Source organism: Haplochromis burtoni, unplaced genomic scaffold (genome assembly GCF_018398535.1).
Source record: "Haplochromis burtoni strain Fernald_Lab_line unplaced genomic scaffold, NCSU_Asbu1 Contig_28, whole genome shotgun sequence".
Classification (NCBI taxonomy): domain Eukaryota; kingdom Metazoa; phylum Chordata; class Actinopteri; order Cichliformes; family Cichlidae; genus Haplochromis; species Haplochromis burtoni.
In genome coordinates this window covers 845,780-867,249 of record NW_024582389.1, presented here as the reverse complement: position 1 = coordinate 867,249, position 21,470 = coordinate 845,780, and the positions used below count along the sequence as shown (strand labels likewise).

General features: G+C 37.4%; 1 protein-coding gene across 1 annotated transcript in view; it reads right to left on the bottom strand.

Moving 5' to 3' along the window:
- Positions 1–3,130: 3,130 nt before the first annotated feature.
- The window catches only part of syndig1l (synapse differentiation inducing 1-like), a 39,582-nt gene continuing 21,242 nt past the window's right edge, over positions 3,131–21,470 (bottom strand). Inside the window, exons 3-4 of the mRNA XM_005917625.3 lie at positions 14,876–15,013; positions 3,131–5,175 (exon numbers count right to left, since the gene is read on the bottom strand). Of these exons, the coding sequence (XP_005917687.1) occupies positions 5,017–5,175; positions 14,876–15,013 (297 nt within the window). The 3' untranslated portion in view covers positions 3,131–5,016. The remainder of the gene's footprint in view (positions 5,176–14,875; positions 15,014–21,470) is intronic.

Genomic DNA, 21,470 nt, shown 5'->3' with positions numbered 1-21,470 from the left:
AACTGTTAGCTAGTGTAAAAATTGAAAAGCAGTGGCTTGAAACTGTAAATACTAAAGGGGAATTAATCAGTTACTAAGAGTAGGAAAAAGTTGCAGCTGATGGTGACTTTGAAAGAAAATGCAAGTAAAATATCAAAAATGTAATGAATAACTGAAATAGCTGAGCTTAATTCAGGGAATAATCCTTTTACAAAAGTCATGTGATACAGCACAGGAAAAGCCGGCCAAAGATTGAGCTTGAGAATCTTGGTAAATACAGCCAAGCAATGATGTGATGCAGAGTTCTAATATTTTGATTTCACCATTTGCAAACATTTTCAAAACTATGTGTGATAAATGTAGTCTGCGGAGCAGTTTGTGATGCATAAATTGCAGATAATGCAGCACTTCCCAAAATCCTCACCCTGTAAACCTATTGACTATAATAGGAAAACTCATACTCGATGAGGCCACACTCAGCCGAAGGTATGATCTGGCCAGTCAGACTTTCAAATTTTCCTCCCTAGTGATGCTGGTGACCTTTTCTTCTTTGTGACAATACCAAAGAAGAAAAGTGCAGACAATCGCTTTTTGCCTTTTTACTAAATCACCATAAATTAAAGAAGGGACACAGTTTGACAAGTTAAAAGTCATGGAGATAGATTAAAAAAATCTGCTTTTTTAAGCCAGCAGTATTAATATTTTAGGAAACAAACAAGTAAAGTGGTGTTTGCGGGCTGCACCACACCCATTGTGCTCATCTGATACACTGTGGGGGTATGTACAACAACAACAACAACAGAAAAAAAAGTTGAGAGCCATTGATAATGTGCACCACAACCAATAATCACAACAGAATATAACATCATTGCTCTTCTTTGTCAAAGTGACTGCCGCAATAATAGGACACCATGTGGGAAATGTTAGCTTGTTCTGTTGGCATTTTGTTCACTGTGTGAAATTTTGAGCTGGGTAGGCTACAGCTCTGGTGTTCAATAACCATAATGGTTGACAACACAAAGGGAAATGTACTTTCCTGCATGCAGCAAAGAGAATGGTGCAGTTATACAGATTTCAAAGCTGCTCCTCTGTCTCTTTCTGGCAAAACCACCTACACCCCATGACTCAGTCTGTGTTTGCTTTTGCTTTAAGAACAACTCAAGCATCTCAATTACTCAGCCAGTTCCTTCAGATTGTGAAGGGCTTTTCAGATATGAATCCAACTATAGAACTTCACATTACAAAAATCAGAGAAAGAATTTTTGCTTCAAAGAAAGGCCATCCTTCCTGATTTATTTGTCATTACATTTGAACATGTCTTTATTTGCAATATGTACATGTTGCCGTCACACAAGATAGGAAAGAAATCCCAAAGATAATGTAACAACATTGTTTTTCTTTAACGCGGCTTAAAGCACGACACGAAGAGATCACTATCAACCTGGCATTCAGCAAACTTCTTTGTTGCATGGATGTGTAGCTCATCACAATGAGGAAAAAAAAAGAATAACAGCATTAAAACTTACGTATTGTTGTAACACTTTGCACAATACCATGTTGCCAAACCATGTTGCCAAAGAAGCCAGCTAAAAACACATCATTTGAATGACACGCTACAAAACACAAAGTATCTTCATCGCTATCAGCAATAAAACTTTCTCCGTGAGATGAAAACAAACTTTCACTATAGGTACAGTGATGGTGATGTGTGCATACACTGCAATCAGTAGCTTGTGAGTTAAGTTTGGGACAAGTGGTCAAAAAGGTGTCAAAGGTTATCAGACTAAACATATACAGATACATTATCCTGTCTTCAGAACCCCTTAAGAGTGCACTGTGGTCCATTTCTGACTTATTTTAGTCAGAAGATGATTGTTTACCCATAAAGGCAGTCAAAGACAACATTCAAAAGAAACTTTGGGGTTTTTGAATTAAACTGCAGCTCGGACCCCAAACTTCAAGCTTCCTCTTGTAGAGAATATGTAAAGATATTCACTCGTCATTAGCACATGAGAACAGAGTTACATTTTAGCCTAAAAATTTCACAGAACCAAGGATGTGTGTAAATGGATTGTTTACTTGCCTGGTTTGACAGCAAGCAGTGACATCAAAAGTGGCTTATTAGTGAAATTAATGTGGTTGTGCTATTTTAGGGCTATGCTCCAGAGAATATGCATTCCTTCAGAAAAAGCCATTAATGGGAGCTAATTGTGCACCATAACTGTCAGGTATGACTAATGCAGGACCTGTGCAGGGTAGCAAAGTGTATATCATCCCCTCTTGAGGCTTCACTGCTTGAAATAGTATCTGCCAGACTTGTGTAAAAACACAAGCTAAAATATCAGTAATTAATAAGCCCTTCTTGCAGACAATCTGTGAACTTGTCTGTTGAACGTCTTCACCTTCAAAGTGTGAAGGAACAAAGCGAAATCTCCCCTGTTTTATTAGCTGGAATAAGGGAAAGTGGGAAAAGGCATTGTGCAAAATATGAGCCTTTTGGTTTGTTTTTTAATTTAACTCAGTTGAATTTATGATTAAGGAAAGCTCTAAATCAAATAAATGATCAGAGCTAAAATCAGGACTACCACACTTGGAAAAGTTTACATATATATATACATATATTAGGAGTGCAACAATACTCGTATCGATATTGAACCGTTCGATACAGTGATTTCGGTTTGAACAATACCAAATTTTTTATTTATTTTATCAACTTTTCTTCTGATGATGCTGTCTGTGTTAAGAGCTCAGTGGATCTGCGTTCGACTACTCCGCCTAGGCTGCACTGTCGAGTGCAGATCCACTGAGCGCAGCACAAGCTAGCAAGACAGAAGCTAAGCTCGTTGCAGCATGGCAACTGCCTCAACGCTACCCGAAATTGAACCTCCCCCACCCTCATTCTCTGTATTGAACTCTCTTTTCCAAAGATGAGTGATTCCTCGATCAGATAGATTTATTTGTTTTTTTATTTTTCTTTTCAGCAACATTAAAATTTAAAACTGTACTTTTGAGTTAAAATATATATTCATAATTTTAATAAATGACAAATTAAAAAGGCATGAACATTTTTTTGTATCGAAAAAATATCGACCCGTGACACCAAAGTATCGAACCGAACCGTGAATTTTGTGTATCGTTGCACCCCTAATATATATATATATATATATATACACAGTTAGAAGTCTGGAATCTATATACGTCACCAAATGTTGCATTTCCTTGCTTCAGATTCGCTGCTAGGCCTTTACTGTGGTCACATTTAATTGCTTATTATTGGGTTTGTATTTAACAACATGCTCGGTTCAGACAGATACGCATGAATTACTTCACCATTGAAGGATATGTAACTGTTTTGCCTTGGGTTGCTTTCGCAGTATGCTTTCCATTTCCACTGTGAAGTTCAGTGTGATCAGTTTTACAGCTACAGCTGAATCTGAGCAGAGTGTAGTCGTGTCATTATCATCAATAAACACCAGTGACTCAGTTCCACTACCAAATGCCACATTTGACCATTTGAATCTACTCCAGATCTTTTATTTGCTTAATTTATAACAGAACGGTGCAGAAAACCAGGCCTCACCTGGCTGTGTAACTGCTTGTTAGTCCATTGTCCAATTATAAGTATTTTTTGAGCCTCTTGAAATTAAATACTAATTAAATACTTCTGTTAAACCACTTGAATGAAATCTGAAAGTCTGCACATCTTGATCATTTGATTTCCAACAAACCAGAATTTACACAATTAAGTCTTTGTCCAAAAACCAAGAACCTAACTGTATGTAAGTCCTGCTTTGAACTGACATTATGTACTTGATGTATATGGCATCCTTAAATGGCTCATGCTTCATTTCATATTTCATGCTGTGTTATCAGATGTGTCACTTGTAGAAACACTGGACACCATTTGCCCTGAATATCTGGCCATCTCACATCTGTGCTTTACTTCAAAGGCCATAAATGAAAATTAGTTTAAGCAGTATTAATGAAGACACTTTTTAAACAGTAGAGAACACAAAAGGACAAACATTAAAAACAAACAAACAAAATAAAGCAAATTTGCATGTATGTAGGCAAACATATCTGCATGAGCAGATTTTAGGAGTACTAGGGATTTGACAGATGGCTAGCTTTACTGAGGAAAAATGCAGGCCTGTGGCTCCATTGAGTTTTTTCTGATTCATGCCAGTGCATTTGTTTTAATGAGAAGGGAACCGTGATCCCTATTATAATTATTATTATTTTGATTTTCAAGAGTTTGATCCTTTATTGATGAACGCTCTATATTTTTTTCTTATGTCCCTCTGGAAATAAGTCCTTTGTCATGGTTTAAGAAACTGTAAATATTCTCACATCTTCTTCTTTTTTCTTTTTTTTTTTTAAATCTTGCGGTGTGAGGCAGTCAGCCCAGAGACAAATGCATTTTTGAGCTGATGGGGGCAGATTATAGTATATTAAAGACAATCCTAGGTGGCAAACTGAGATGATACAGGGCAAGACTCCACAGGGCAGCTCCAATTTTAACAGCAGCTCAAACAACAACAGTATAGTATTGGTTTAGGTGAATAAGTTACACTGTGTTGATCTGAACCTTCCTAAATCTCTGCTTGTTAATAATTGGTTAAGTTCAATAGGTTACTGTATGAGCTTCTCTCTTCAAAGTTTCTTTAGGGCTTGTGGAACCTAAAAATCCGTCAGGAGAGGATGAAGCAAACATGGATTTAAGCCATTGCAATGCAAACTGGGCTCCAACATGGAATGCTTCCTTTACTCAAACCCTCTGTCTCAGCAGTCTCTCTCAATCCACAGTCCTCCCTCTTCTTGCCCTCTTGCTTGACCTCTCTCCAGTCACTGTGGCAAATCTTGGCTGACAGAGGGCCTGCAGGGAGAGAAGTCTGGAACAAAAGGAAGGTGGAGGGGGGGAAAAATTGTACATCCTGGAAAAACTTTCCTCAAAGTCTGCAGGCGCAGTGACATTCCCCAGAGGACGGTGTTCTCTTCCTGGGCTCCCTGGAGGTGTTTGGAAAGAAGGTGTGACTGCTATATGTGCCCTGGTTTAGAAAGGTAGGCAATGAGCGCTACCACTACCCCTACATACACACCGGTGCCTATAGTGATGGAGAGGGCAGCTAAGAACAAAGCCCTTCGGGAGGCGATGTTGGCCAGCGGGAAGTCACCTTTGTTCACTGCCTTAGTGGTCTGTAAAAGAGAAAACAAAGAAGAAGAAGAAGAAAGTCAGAGGCTGATATCATTTGCAACGACTTCAAGAGAAATGGTGAGCCACTGAAAAATATGTTGTTTATCGTTTCTATTGCAATGTAAAACCTCAAGTCATGGAAATGGAGAGACCAACTGACTGACCTGGGCAAATAAATACATGAACTGAATAAAAAATGCACTGCAGGACTAAGAAATCGCAATCAGTGTGAAAATGTGAAGGACAGGAGGTTATGGTCACCTCAGCTGCTGTCACTGAATGACAAAAATCGTATGGGGGGAAACAAGATTCACAATTTATCATTGAACTAAAAAAATAATAATTCTTTTCATATTTATATATCACACAGTTAATCCATGCTTTCAAGTCACAGAGTGTAAAGCTGGTTCTTTGTGTGCCCACACTGCTTTTTTCCCCCTCCAAAGAGTGACTCCCACTGACATGACCCATTTACAACAGGCACATATAGATCCTCTTCACGAGCCCCTGTTAGTGTAGCTAGAAAAAGCAGCCGTTAAACCGCAGTAAATACTAGTTTTTGTTTTCAATCAAATAAGAATCCTAAAATTGGTGTTATATTTTGTCCTCTGACATACATTTATTTTTCAAGCAATCTGCTTTTATAACAAAAACCACTCTGAGAGCACAAACCTCTGCCAAGGCTTCTCGTTGTCTGGGCAGTATTTGGTTTCAAGGAAATGGCATTGAGATCTTTATGCATTCATTTTGCTTTCTTTGTTCTTTTTATTCATTCTTTAAGAAGCATGTTGTACAATAAAAAGTAATTTCAGGCTTTTCTTTTTTCTCTGTTGAAACCCATTTTAATATACTTGACATGTTTTTCAGTACAATTATGTTTTACTTTACTTACTAAACTTAATTTTAAATGTTTAGTGATAAATGTCAAGCGAAAACGTTTCTATTGATTTTTTGTTTGATAGTTTTGTTTTCCAAGTAAAATCATACTTGTTCATGAGCATGTATTCAAATTGTTATGTATTTAAACACTTAGCCTTTTACTGTAATGTATATAACAACATCAAAATAAAATATTAATAATATTATAATAAATATAATATTTATTCACTGTTTTCCCATACGTTGTCAATACAAACAATGGCAGTGATAAACATATTTTTAAATACCTACAGCATTACTATCACTTTGACTTTCAGATCAACCTATTAACATTAAAGGAAAGGTCAAAGGTCAAATGGGGAATGATATTTTATATCGTTATACTGTACTGTACTTTCAATACTAAGAATCATAGTTTATAGGTGAAGTTATAAGGCTTTTGTCAGTTTTTAAATCCATTAATCATTAAGCTGACCTTTAAGACCTTGTAGGATGAAAGCCAAGTTTTAATGAATTGCTAACATTATCCAACTCTACACACATACAAAGTTTTATCAGAAGTTATTCAAAACTTTTTGAGCTTTTCTGTGTTTACAGACATGAATGATGACACGCATGCAGGTACTGCAGCCTTTTTTTCTAAGTACATATGCCAACTGGAAAACCAACTGACAAAAAGAAATATATATATATGTATGTATACATTTACAATATAATCATGTATATATGATTTGCCATTTGACTAAATTTGATTTGTATATTTAATCTGTCTGATTTGCGTTTCCAGGAAACTACTGACTTTGTGTTTTACAGTACAAACATTGAAGCGATTATGTTGCATGATTCAGCGTAATGAATATAAGCTTGAGCATTAATATAGTGTATTTTTAGAAGTGTATTAGAAGAGTCTATGGTAAAAGAAGAAACTAAATGAACACTGTGAGATTAACAATGGGCAGTACTTACATTCTCAGAAATAACAATTATTTGATACGTAATAACTTCAGAAATAAACAGACTGAAACTTGGTTATGTTTTGAAGTGGTCCGTTTCCTGCCTCATTAGTCACTGTAGATGTATATTAAACATGTTGGTTGTATTTAAACACATCTAAATGTAATCATGTAGGCGAAAAATTCATCCTAATTTTGTGGTGATTGTAATGTGAAATCTGGGCTCCAAAACACTCAGCTGAAAATGATTATAAAGCAGGGAGCTGCAGAGTTGTGCAGTGTTTGGATGTAGTATTTGGAATCTACATCAAAACATACATTTTTTTAGCATTTATCATCACACTATAATGATTGTAATATATGCATGCATGTATGTTTCCTATCTCCCACACATAGGGCGGGGGATTTGCTAGTTAATAATGGTAAATAGAGAATCTCCTCTCTAAAGCAGGAGCAGGTATAAAGACTTGTGGTTGCTGTGCTATGTAACCTTTAGCTATCTTCTTGTTCAAATGGATTTTTTCGCCAGAAGGGAAAGGAAGGGAAAATAGACTATTTTGATTTCTCTTTTTCATTTAGTTCACTGAGTGGAGGTTATCCCTGAAGCAGAAATTACAGAGCATAAACTGTTATATTGGCGTTTTTTGGCCTTTGTATTGGCTTTTTAAGTTTCTTGTTTCATTTTTCTTCCACTAAATTAAAATAAATTCAGTTTTTTTATTACAATGCCTTACTGTATTTACTACTTTTTTTTTCACAGCAGTCAAAGATTCAGCAGTCTCCAGTGTTCAACATGTTTATAAATTACAACCATAATTCAATGTGCCAACAACACAACACAGTCAGATGGGTGTGAACCTGTGCTAACAGAATTTTGAAATGCACTGCGTGGATGCATGAAATGGCCTTCATTATTCTTGTATCCAATTTAATAATGATGTGTGGCATGTGAGTATGATGAAGTTGGCCTTAGGGTCACACTAGCTCACTCTGCCACTTTCATTTTGGAGGTGAGCCACAGCACCAAGTACATGAGGTAACATTTCTTACTAAAAATCAAGGTTAACAGGGATTGCACTGCTACTCAGGTGCAGCTCTCTCTGTAGTCAGAGAGTTTGCATCTGGCAGAGGCAGGGAGTGGAACCCTAAACACAAAGTCTCCATTAAAAAAAAAAGAGCTATACTTGGTTTGACCTTTGACTTTGAAAGTCTTGCATATGAGTTGCTTTTGTAGAATTGCTTTGCTCAACATAAGGGAAAACTGAGAAGAATTCTGAAATCTTCTTCTCATTGAGAAGAGCGAGCTGGTTCAGGTATGTAGTCTCATGGCATCTTTCTTTATTTAAGTGTGGTCTTGTTGGATATCTGAGGGGAGAGAAGAAATACTGACTGGAGTAAGGAATACTTGCAGTTTACTTTTTTAACATAGTATAATCTGAGATAGTTCTCGAGGCTTTCTGAAGGCCTTTCAAAGTTGCTTTTCCTTGAAGATTGGCTGTTTGGTTTTTTCTTGTGCTAGTCATATAAATAGTAAAACAAAATCTGTCTTTGTAACATTAAGCCAGTATAATGTTTAAGTATTGCACTTAAAATTTTATATTTTATACAGTACTGTATAGTACTAATACTGTTTTTAGCCGCCTGTAACAAAAACACATAATTTATTCTAATTTCTTTAGTTGAATCTACAAAAAAAAAAAAGTCAAAGATGACATAACACAGTATTTTTGCAGCAATAAGGTGATTCCCAAATAGCTGTTAGCTGAAAACGTATCTTGGCATGGAGTGCAACATGTCCTTAAACAAAATGTCCTCATTTTGTTTAAGGAAAATGTCCTCGAGGACAGTAGAGAAAATAGAGAGTGGAAGATGCAATAAAAAGTGGCAAGACTATTTCCTAAACTATATTTGAAGGTGATGCTGACATTTTTTACTATTTACAAAGAAAAAAATCCAGCAATGACGTTTGACGGGACCCGAGAGATGCATCTGGCTCTTCAGTTGATCCATCTACTTGCGTCATTAGAAATGGTCTTACTGGGAGACCATGTGAAACATACAGTGGAACAGTATCAGCCATGGATTGGCCTCCCCAGAGTTCGGACCGCAACATTTTTGAAGCAGTGTGGGAACATCTTGACAGAACAGAACAAAAGGCAGCACACATCTAAAAAGAGCTTTAAATGTCCTTCAAGAAGCCTGGAGAACTATTCCGAATCATCAGAATCAGACTCAGAATACTTTATTAATCCCTAAGAAAATTATTTGGTCACAGTTGCTCCAAGACAATAAGAACAGTAACAGACTGAACTAAATTAAATAATACAATATATTACAAAGTGACAAATTTAAGAAATTGGCTCTAATATATGCAAACAGCTTAGTTCAGTCTTTCTTGAATAATGAAGGTGCTCATACCAATTATTGACATTCAAACTTATTAGAATTGTACAAACTCTGTGTTTGCCTTAGATACTGTATTATGTTTGCACGTTTTAATAAATCGCCGCACCTACTTCCTGTTCTACCAGCAAAATATAAGGAAATATCGGAAGGCTCAACTCTTTCGCACATTACAGTACAGTTTACAGAAATACAGTGATAACAAAGAATGAGTGCGGTGTGCGATAAATCGAATGTAAAATATATATTGAAATTTCTATCAGGAAGATTGTCTTGATGCTAGCTCTGTTTAGATTACTGCACATCCCTCTCTCCCATTTCCCCACTTCAAACTCATCATTTTTTCCTGAGGTCATTTATTCTCTGTCAAACCAATCAGATTGTGCTTTCTCTCCCACTGCCAGGTGTTATTTTAGTGTGGAATTAATGCAATTCTCTTCAACCTTACTGGTCGGTTCTTCACATCCATCCAGTTCTCATGTCATCACTCCTCGTCCACCACCAGGGTCTAGACTCCATAAAATGACTAACCCGTTAAAATAATGACATCACAATGGGGTCTACTCACCAAAGGCTAATGGCATATTTCTTTTCCCTTTTGTGCATATTAAGTCGAATACATTATTTTAATTACTCTTTAAGTGTCTTGCTTTATCACTCTCTCCTGACAAAAATATTGTATTATTCATAGTCTCTGCCAATTTGCACTACAGTCATGCAAACAGCGACAAAGCAGCTGTACCAGAATATGACCTCTAGTTACTCATGCCTTCCTCCATTTAGCTCGAAATTCTGGATCTCATTCTCTGCAGTTTCTCACCAGGGTAAAATAACTCCAGTGAAGCAGATATAAATGAATTTTGCATATTTAGTCTGGCTTTAGCCAATTATATTAGAACAGAAAGACAGGCATTGTTTATGTAGTCATTTCAATATATTGTTAAGAACATAAATGCAGACGGGATTAATAATCAGTTTTTTTCTGCTTTTAAGGAAGCATTGTTAATTGCCAAGAGCTCAGAGCTCAAGAGCATTTTTTGATGCTTACTGGATGGAAAACTTTGTGTTGGGGTTGTTTTTTAGGGTACGGAGACAATTACGAAGCATTTAAACAAAATCAGATGCCTAAAACTTTCAGTATGTTTCTGCGAGCGCCCACAGCAAGTGAAGAAGATGTTTCACTGCAGATCACTGAAAAACCAATCACTTGTTTGAATTCCTGACTTTTGTGGATGTAGCCCTGGCTCAGACACAACGCATCTGTCAGAATCTTCTGTAGTTTTGCAGAATGCACGCAGAGTGGCCATTAGGAAGGGTCTTGTATCACTTTGATTGTTTGAACTTAATAAAAAAAACAGCACAGGGTATTTCCACTTTGCTCTGTTTCTCTAAGGCTGAGCAGATTTTTGAAGACAAAGTTAATAGTCCAAGACAAAGACAGCTAGATTAGAGCCAACGAGAGAGGCTCTTTAGACAAATGCCTCGAAAGGTCAGGAAGAAAATCCAGACGAAATATGTGCATTCGAGGCAGCCTTCAGCTTCCACATCAATACAGTAATCACTGGAACAGAAGCACCATTATGAGGGGTTTATGGGAAATTAGGCTTTAATTTGCTTTCAAAATGACACAAAGCACATTCTCCCTCTGACAATATATTAGCACAACCCCACAGAGGTCTTTGGGGACACTAAAATAGTTCTGACTTGTTTTGAGATTCAAACTGAAGAGGGTTTTTTTTCTACAGAGGCTATTCAAAGGGCACTCACTCGAGGGTCAGTTTCTCTGGTGCATTTGTCAAATATGATACGCAATGTTTGTCAGTTAAAATGAAATCAAGGCATTTTGTGACAAACTGAAATAATGCTGTAATGTGGACTGAGAGTGATGAAAATATCGCAGCTTAACTTTTAACACTGTCAATCATTGTATTTTTCCTTGAATACCCTTGAGAGCAGAATGGTTAGAAGCATTTAAGGCTTTATCTCCACCACCTTGACAAAATGATTGAAATGTGGTGTCATAGAAAAAAGATAACATCTGAGACTCGGCTGCATGGAGACTCGGCACCCTTAACAGGTTTTTCTTCCAAACAAACAACACTCGACGCCCCCTTCTCTGTGTCTGTGTACACAGTTTCACTATAACGAGCTCATTCATTTTCATTCTTTATTATGGCTCGTACGCCATACGATAACTTCAGGGGAGTCTTATTTGTAAGATCGTGAAATAGATTGTTGCTGCTCCTCAGCCCTGCACTTTCCAGTGCAGATGTCTCAGAGCTAAGTGACGAATTTATCAGCATCTCCAAAACAAAACACTCACCCAATTAGCGGCAATAATTGAAACTCAATTCCGCTTCCCAATCAAATGCTCAAAGCTAATTTCCCTCAGATATTTATGCTATTCCAGTTATTATCAGCTGATGCGTGCGTTTGTGGGGGGAGGTTAACACTGAATCTCAAAATTGTGCACCACAAGTTACCATAAAGACATTATGCACAATAAAAGCCGTTGTCTTTGGCGAACAGCGTTACAGCAGCATATGAATGCATGTCTGTTTTTGTGTTAAGGTCTTTGCTGACGCCTTCACTCACTCGTCTCCTTGGCAAAGCAGCGGCGCTGTATTTGACTAGGCCTGACCTTCCAGTGGAACAAAAACACTATTGATCTGCCATCCACAGAGTCTATTACAGTCGCTAACGTGTTTGTTTTTAAATGTCCTTAGAGTAAGTGGTGAAGCTGATGTGCTATCATTTCTAAAATATAAATAAATAAATTTCTTTGCCCTTGTCACATCTACAGTGTTCTACAAAGACAGAAAGCTCTGCCAAAGCAATGAAATGAGCAGGGTGTGTATATGTGAAAGGAACCTGCGACAGAGGTAAATCCCTATCTTAGAAAATTGATTTGCATCCCAGTTTGCATGTTAGGTGTGTTTTAACAGTCAGGTACAGTAGTGGATAATTCATTTTCCCAGGGGGCCACATGAGAACCTGGGACTGTTGTGGAAGGTACGGCCTTCTACAACAGTCCCAGTTTCTCAAGCGGCCCCTTGAGACAATTAATTGCCCAGCCTCGGTCAGGTAGCTTGTTGTAGGTAGGCAATATTTATAAGCATGGCTTAGGGTTGCTTAAGCATTCTCTCTCAGTAGATCTATTGAAGCTTTCTGATTGAAGTAAAGGGTAAATCAATATAGTTTTCATATACAGAATTTTCTTGATGCACTGATTGGAAATTTCAAAAACTTAACTGATTTTGCTATGTGGTCCACAGCTCTTCCAAAACAGTGCCCTCAACCCAGCAGCGAGCGAAACGCATGCTTTGTTGTATCTGAAAGCTCCATTTGTCTGATTTTTACCCCCAAACATCATTGTGACAGACAGATTACCTTAGGCAACAATGCAACATCTGTTTATTGTTTTCTCTCATCAGTTCTGGACAGCACATTCTCATCCCAGGGCATCACTTACTGCTGTTCCGGCAAATGACGCAGGCAGAGATGCACACAGGGTGCGTGCCATGGAAATATTAGATTTGGAAAAATAGTCTTATTTTTGAGATCTACAAAGTACTCATTTGGAGTGGCAGTGGAATAATCAGCCAGAAGAACATGGCTTTGAATTTAGGGACTTTGTTTTGCTCTTTGCTTCGCTTGCACCGCTATTTGGTTAGGTTTGGAAATTGAAACAGGGTTCGCTTGAATGCTCGCAGGATTGGGATGTTGGTATCACTAAGGATAGGATTCTAAGATTAACAAAGTCAGAATGATACTATTGATTGTGTGATGATTGCACAGCTTAGGAGGACCAGTTGCTAATCTTGCTATTTGCACCCATGTCTAAAACAAAAACACAGAAAATCAAAATTATCCTTTAATTATATTAGATAACATCCAATCCAAAAAAGGAAATTGACTCAGCTTCAGCTAGTTATGGTTTGTGTTGGCTTCTTTTAATGAGTCATATATTCCTCAGCCATAATATTTTTATGAAGTAAAAGCTGATAAAGATTCTGATTTTACCTACATGCTGAGTTGATATTGCCATTATTGGCCGCCAGTGCAGTGCAAATGCATACTGCAAAGTCCAAAATGCAAAGTAAGCATACTCAGACATGTGCTCTGCTAGCTCCTATAGAATCACCACTTTCAGGTTGGTCCTTCTGAATAACGGCATGAAACGAAGACCAGTGAAGTGGGTTATTGAACTATAAAATTAAGCGATCCCAAACTTCCTCCATATCTTTGAAATCCTGACAGCTCTTCAGGAAAGCACCTTCTAAAGGGGGGAGATTGGCAGAAAAATCATCCATCCCTAAACACAGCCATCACTTCCCCATAATTACCCAGGAAGAATCAAATTAGCTCCTGACAAGATAATTCACTGACGGGCTTAGACTACTTGCGCCCAAGATAAGGCAGCTAAATGCTTGAGCTTTTGATAAGAATTTGTGGTCAGACGCAGGGCAATTTAATGAAAAGCTTGTCTGTCTCTAGCACGTTTGTGTGTTTGTATGTGCAGTGCGTGTGTTTACATGCATTTTCGGACATACTGTGTGTGTACGCTTGTGCTGATAGCCTTTTAATGTGTTGTCTTTATTATGCTGATGATTCACAGGACAGACTTGATTAGCGGCAAGACAAGAGGCACTCCCTGTGCTCTTTGGTTGACATAACATCATCAGAGTCATTTCAAAGAGAACTGAAAAGAGGGAGGAAGTCTGGCTGGAATCTATTAGATACCTATTATGTTGTGATTGCAGACATTACTGAAAAGAAAATATTGGTAAAGCTTCTCGCTTCAGATTACGTTGTTTAGGGTCATTTTTAGTATTTTTTATGCTGGACTGCAATAAAACATTCGTTTTTAGCGCATCAGTCAAAAGAATGCCAGTGTGTCTGCAAAATAATTACGGCTCATCTTTCCCAAGGGCTCACCATCTTTAATACATCAGCCCGCCTTTAATTGGGTTCATCTTCAGTCCTCTTGAAAAGTCTACACGTTCAGAGATCCTCTCTCATCTTATTATTTTGAATACAACCTTTCTTGGCATTTACAGATAGAACCTTGAAAGTGATTTATAGACTCTTCCTAAAGGAGGCTCTCAGCCTGTTTACAGAGCATCAAGCAGCCATTACAGATTGGCCTTGAGTTATTGATGCATAGCTCAGTAAAAATTGGCCTTGCAGTAAGCGAGTCAGCTGTCAGTCCTTTTTTAAGAGTGAAGGCTCTTAATCTTTTGGTAATGAGTCATACATAAAGACGGATAGATGTGTGTGTTTACATGTTTGTGTGTTCCCATCTCTACGAATTTATAGAAGCATGTGTATGGGTGATTGGGGGGAGTGGGGTGGGGGCATGCTAGACCTTGACAAACAGATGCTGCATCATTCATGTGTGACAGACCACAACTTTGAAAGGGTATGCATTGCATGCCTGTGCTAATATGTGTATGTGTGGCCTCACCCCTTGTGAGAAGTAAAATGCTGCAATCCCCAAAGGCCAGAAACAGCAGAGCATGGAGAATATGGCCAGGCCGAGATGATCTCGTGGAGGGACAACTATGAAGTTGTCTTCACTCTCGCTGTCGGTAGAACAGTCTGTCTGCACAGAAAACAGCAGTTAATGTTAAAACATATAGCCATTTAAAATTTCATGATGTATATGGGCAGACTGTATAGTTTCAGTGGCGATGTAGCAGTAAACAGGTGGTTTGAGAAAACACTGGAATTGATTCCTTTTGATTTTTGATGCAGACAGCTGCATCAAAATGCAGACAAAGACTGATGCCACTCTTATGCTTTGCAAAATTTAAGGCTATTGACAACAATCAGTTAGTATACAGCCTGGAGAACTGTAGAGACTAACAGCTAATCTACCCCTGCACAAAAGGCCACAAGCACTTCATTAACTGAAAAGCTATATTTTTGTCACAACTCATAGCCAATGACAAGATGGGTTGTTATGCCAATTGTGACTTTGTTTACAATAGTAAAAACAAAAGTAAAAATAATAAACATGAAGTATGTGGAGTCAGAGGTATCAGTTGTGGCATGGATGATTGAGATAAGCATTTTTCTGTTGTTGAAAGTGGAGTGGATCTTTTTGTTACTTAATTTTCTTAGGTCATTTTTTTCAACCCACAAGACAAAATTTTTTGTTGCTAAAAGTTTTTGCTGCATCTGAAATTTTTGAGTTAAGATCTCAAAATTTTGAAATGCAAAGAAAAAATTTAAAAAGCTAAAAACAAAAAAAAAAAAACCTCACTCCAAATGGAGAAAATAACCTGAAATTTCAAGCTACCAAGTTGGAATTTGTGTTGACTTGTGAATGAGAAAAAATGTTTGTTTGCTTTTTTAGTGCCAGAATAAAGCTTCCATGTTAAGTAGGCAAACTTTGATTCTATTTGACAGAACTCTGTTTTATGTGCTAACCAGTTTTTGGTTGAAGACTAAAGTTAAAACCTGACCAACTTAGGTTAGATATTAGCCATTCGTCTTTTGGTATCGGCATATATAATAGCCCAAAAATGAACATTTAAAAAGATAGCAACCAGCTGATCCAAACCAAAATAAATAACCAAACAAAACAGATATTAGCAATATCTGTTTATATTAGGTTTGTGAGAAAGAAAAAAATAATCAGCCATTATATTGAAATATCTCAGTTTTAGATATTGGTATCACTCTTAAAACAGATTCAATATCCTCTAATCCTCAGTAAAAGCACAAGCATTATTAACCGTTGAACAGTTTCTAACTACTGAGATAGAAATTTCTCATTGCAAACTCATAGCAATACAGGTAATACAAGTAATATCACCAAGACACCTCATCCTGTATATTTTTGGGCGCCTAAGTCCAACCATGTGGAACTTGTGTAAATTTTCTGTCTGTCACTGGATAATGAAATTTGCCAACAAACATGCAGATAAAAACAGGATTTACTTTAAAATACATATGAGTAAGACTTCATTTATATGGTAAAGTAGTCTTTGTACAGGTAGAGTTGGTTTTCAAGTTGAGTGGGTGGGAAAAGAATCTCCACTTATTGAGAAAGAAAAAGGCATTTGTGTAATGGGAAACAAAACATACCAGCGTATGCAGGATCATTTGCTTCCACATAATGTCACAGCTCACATTTATAGACTTTTGGTGATGGCCCATTAGTTTCTCATTAGTTTTGAGATATGCAGATTCCTACATTTTGGCATCTAAACAACAGATGGCATGAAAAAAATAGCTACGGTTGAAAGTACACCCCATTTCAGATGTGAAATAGTTATGAATCAAACACACCTCCTCCCTAAAGCTTTATGAAACTATTTCACGCTCCATGCAACATTTCTCACAAGAAACTGCAGCAAAAGAGAATAGATGCTCATACATCTGCATACAGTTTAGGATGATGCAAATTCAGAGTTCTGATCCAGAGCTGAAAAGATCAGTATGTGTTACAATTCACAAGTCGGTACAGGACGTTCTGACTACGTCATCCTCTAGCATGCACGTACACAAACACGTTCCTCTTGCGGCTTTGTTGTTGGATTCTTCGACGAAGCCAAGACCAAGTACAGAGATTTATTTTCCAGGGATGAAAAGAAGTCTCAGATTGAGGCCACAGTTTCTATATGAGACATTAAGCTGCATCCTTCCCACATTATCCTGTTTGAAGGATGATCCAGCATGAGGGTGGAACATGGAAAATAAATGAAAAATACAATCAAGGCTAACAAATTGTGGGTGACTATTGTGTCAAATAAAAAGACGTCAATTTTGCTCAACATTTCAATAAGAGAGATGATGTCTGCATAGATGTTGGATGTCAGGCAAAAGGTCAGGGAAGGAAGGCAGAATACGTGAGAATCGTTATGATATATGATCTGACCAGATAATAATAATAATTATTATTTTTTAAGATAGCTATAGTGACAATTTTATTCTTTTTTTATACAAGTTCTGGTTAAGGCAGGGGTGTCAAACTCCAGTCCCGGAGGGCCAGTGTCCTGAAACTTTTTAATGTGTCCCTGCTGCAGCACACCTGAATAAAATTAGTAGGTCATTAAGAAGACTACAGAACTTGACTGTATGCTGAGGTGGCAGTTCAGCCATTTGATTCATGTTACAGAAGCTCATGAGTGAATGAACATGGAGCAATAAAAGTACTTTTAGAAGTTGCCACCTTTCTTATCGCTCACACGTTGATTCCAGATATTGTATATTCTATCAAGAACCAATCCTAGAACATGGCTGGCTTGATAGAAGAGTGTACAGTTTTTACTTAAAAATGCATTTCTGATGTTTATTTTTGTGTTTCATATCGGTGAACAAGAGTGCAGAACAGTGACATTAGCATTATATTGAAAGTTACGCTTCTGTAAACATGTTAGAGTATTGGAAATACATTTGCTTTGAGGGCAAAACAGTTTTTAATTAATTTCAATAACACACCCTCCTTGTAACAATGTTGCCTGATTGATGATGAGGATTAGCGGGTGGGTGGTTGAGATGTATGGGGGCCCTGCCCACTGATGGAGGGGGAAATACTGGTTTAATCGTCTCCAAAAATAGACCCTTTGAATGCAACCGTATTAGAGAAAGTAATTGAGCCGCAGAAGAACATTTCTAATTTCTCTGTGCACTAAGACAATGCCACGCTGTGTGAAAAGCTTTGCCTACAAAGTCATTAAAAGCTGCAAAAACAGGCCCCTGTCTAGGTGGTCAATATATTTTCATGCTCTTTATAATGACATGTGGACACCAGAAGGTTGCAACACATGAACATAATGCAGCTTAAAGAGTGCATAATGTCAGTCTGCTGTTGTGGCCTTAAGCAAGCACTATGGTGCAATCTCTGCAGAGCCAGCCCTGCTGTGTGCTGTGCCTTAGAGCTCCCTGACAATATCTGCACAGCCTTCTGGCTGTTTGGAGAATCAAAACACACATCATCCAGGGATTCTATTGGCTTAGATTACTGTGGGGAGAAAAGTTCAGGAAGCAGGGGAGGCAGGCAGGTGAAGATTTAGGTTGTCTGAAATCAGTGCAGACCTGCAGATAAGTCTGTGTTTAAGGAAGGAAGGTCATTAATCACAAACCTTCAAAGTAAAACAGGCCACTAACCTGTCTGGAAGACTGTCTCAGTTGTCAGTGAAATTACTTTATCTTTTACAGCATTTTTCTCAAAATTAATGATGGGTATGAAATCAAATCAAGAGCTGAATGACGTTACGGGTCGCAAACTTCTTTACCGGGTTTACAGAAAAACCCATCAACAAAAACTGTTGGATACTGTTTGTGACCACAATATTTGAACTTGGCCCCTGCTTCCTGGCCCAACAAAAGCTTATTATTGTTATTAGAATATAATGGTTATTAGAACTGGAAAGTGAATGATGACAAAGGACCGCGTTACCTAGAACAACACAGTGAATCACAGAATAGAATAGAATAGAATAGCCCTTTATTGTTATTGTACATGTACAATGAAATCATGGTTGATCCACTTCAACTGTGTAGGAATAAAATGTAAATAGCAAGGCAGCAGCAATAAATAAAGAACTGGAGAAATATATAGAAATAGAAACATTTCATTATTTATCATCATTTATTTCACGATTGCTTCTAAAAACACACCCTGCAAACCGTGCTGCTTTAACCTCTCTGCTCTGTGTCTCTGTTAAGCTCAGCTAAGTTAAGTAGACACCCAGAACACAAGAGTTCCAGATAAATACACCACCACACGCTTTTAGTTTGTAATAGGAGATGCTTAAGTAAGAAAAACTTTATATTATTTATTATAGACATATTTATCTGGAAGATGCTGTAGATTATACCTTCAGTTTAAACAGCTTTGTAGTTTTTTGCCAAACTTTAAATGAGCAAATGCGCATGTGGGTTTGTTATGAAATGTTTATCTCTCCAGTAGCAGAAAGGACTAATGACTTGTGTATGCAGATGATGCTATCTGTGCTCAGATATCTCCTACGAGGTGTAAATCCTGTCAACATGCGGTAACTGGCTGACAGTTAATGAACAGCTAACTGATGATTTCACCATTCTGCTGTGACAGCTTAAACACAAACTTGTGTAATTTGCACTACAGGAAATGTGCCCCCCAACCTGTAGAATTTAATTAAATGTTTTATTTATTGATTTATTTTCATCAGATCTGATGTCATCTAAATGTCACAATTCCTGATGACAACAGCAAGATCATTTTTAATCTTTGCAAAAATCATAGGGAGGATTTTCACAAATTTGGGTACCGAAGCATTTTCTTTTATTACACATTACATGTATTATTTCATAAAATAACCCATTGTGTGTGTGTCTACCCGATAGTTTAGTATGCACTTCTGCCATTATTTTGTGAACAAAATTAAATACATCCTTTTCCACTGATATCCAAAACAGTGCAATAAAAGAAAATGAAAGTTATATCTTCAACTACTTTAAAAGCAAAAGCCAGCAGTTTAAATAACAGAAATTAATTGTGTGAGGCTACGCAAAGGTAAAGTACTACAGGATGGTCTCTAGAAAGAAACTACTTAACAGCCACAGGGCACTGAATTATTTACCTGCTTAAAAAAATAGATTACATTCAGAATATTTATATTTCGGGTGGTGAATATGAATTCAGGTGAAATGAAAAGAAATCATGCAAGAAAACAAAGAACGTTAAAGCAACAAGCAGAAGTCTGTAGCCACTAGCGATTCAGTACTAATCGACACAAAAAAGCACTATTGTATTACATTAACAACCGTAATGACCTTTTTCCATTAGTACCTACTCCGGTCACCTCGGCACAGCTCAAAATGGTTTTTAGGGATTTCCATTAGGTCATAGTACCTGGTACCAGGTTTTTTTTTTTTTAATACCTACTCAACCGGGGTTTCAAGCTATCTGAGGCGATCCAAAAATGTGACATCAGCAGACTGCATGCCACGGATTGGCTAGTCAGTGGCATCACTCAATGATTTATGAAAGCATCTTCTTCACAGAAATCAAAACAACCATTTATGAAACTATGAGGGGAGTGTCTGCACAGAAACAATACTCTGGTCTTGGAGTTTGACAAAAGAGCCACAGACTGAGTAGCAGGTATCACATAGAAATGATATTATGGGGTATTGCCATAACAACCACATGCACATTTGGTGGTACTCTGTTGTGTCTTCACCTCTAGCTGACACTCAACTTTACAGTCAGGTAGGCACACAGCCCCTCACCTCGCTAGCAGCTGAACACAAACAGCAACAATAGAACAATGAACTTCAAGGTCAGTTAAGCACTCATTTCAGCAGCATTGGCATATTAAATATTTAATGTAACTATTAACCTGGTCAGTGTACCCATTACCATTAACCATTTAACTATCAGAAATTCCCAGATGGATAACAAACCCCGCCTCAGCGCATCATAAGCTAGCATACAGCTAATGCTGGTATCAAGATAAATGCAATGCGTTAGGAAGGGCATCAGACATAAAATCTGTGCCAGTTCAACCATGCAGGTCCATCCACAGAGTTAATTTAACAGGATAACACCAAAAACAGTTATGTTTCTCTTAACGTCCCAGCAACTAGACAGAAAGAATGCTAGCCTACATTACCAACTACTTATCAAATCAAATATCTGGCATGCAAACACCATACAGTTCCACAACTGTATTTTGCTTTATTTTGCACCACATCAGACACCTAAAAAATAGTGTTGTCATTGGGGTTATTGTTTGCACTGTTCTAATCCCAATCATTTTTTCACTCCTATGCTTCTGAAAATGGCATAAAGTATCAAATTTAATTTAATGTAATGTCTAAATTTGCATTTTCTTCTAACTAACAGAGCAACACTGCTCTGGTTATTTAAAAAAAAAAAGCCTCATCACATTCGATATATGACCTCAGTAAAAATGTTCCTAATAACCATATTTTCTCAGATGTTAGTTTATAGTCTATCAATACAGCACAATGTTTATTCTGTTACTTGTGGTTCCATTTAGAGTGAAAAAAAAATATGATTTAGGGTGCAGATACAATTTGCTACCATGAGTGCTCACCAT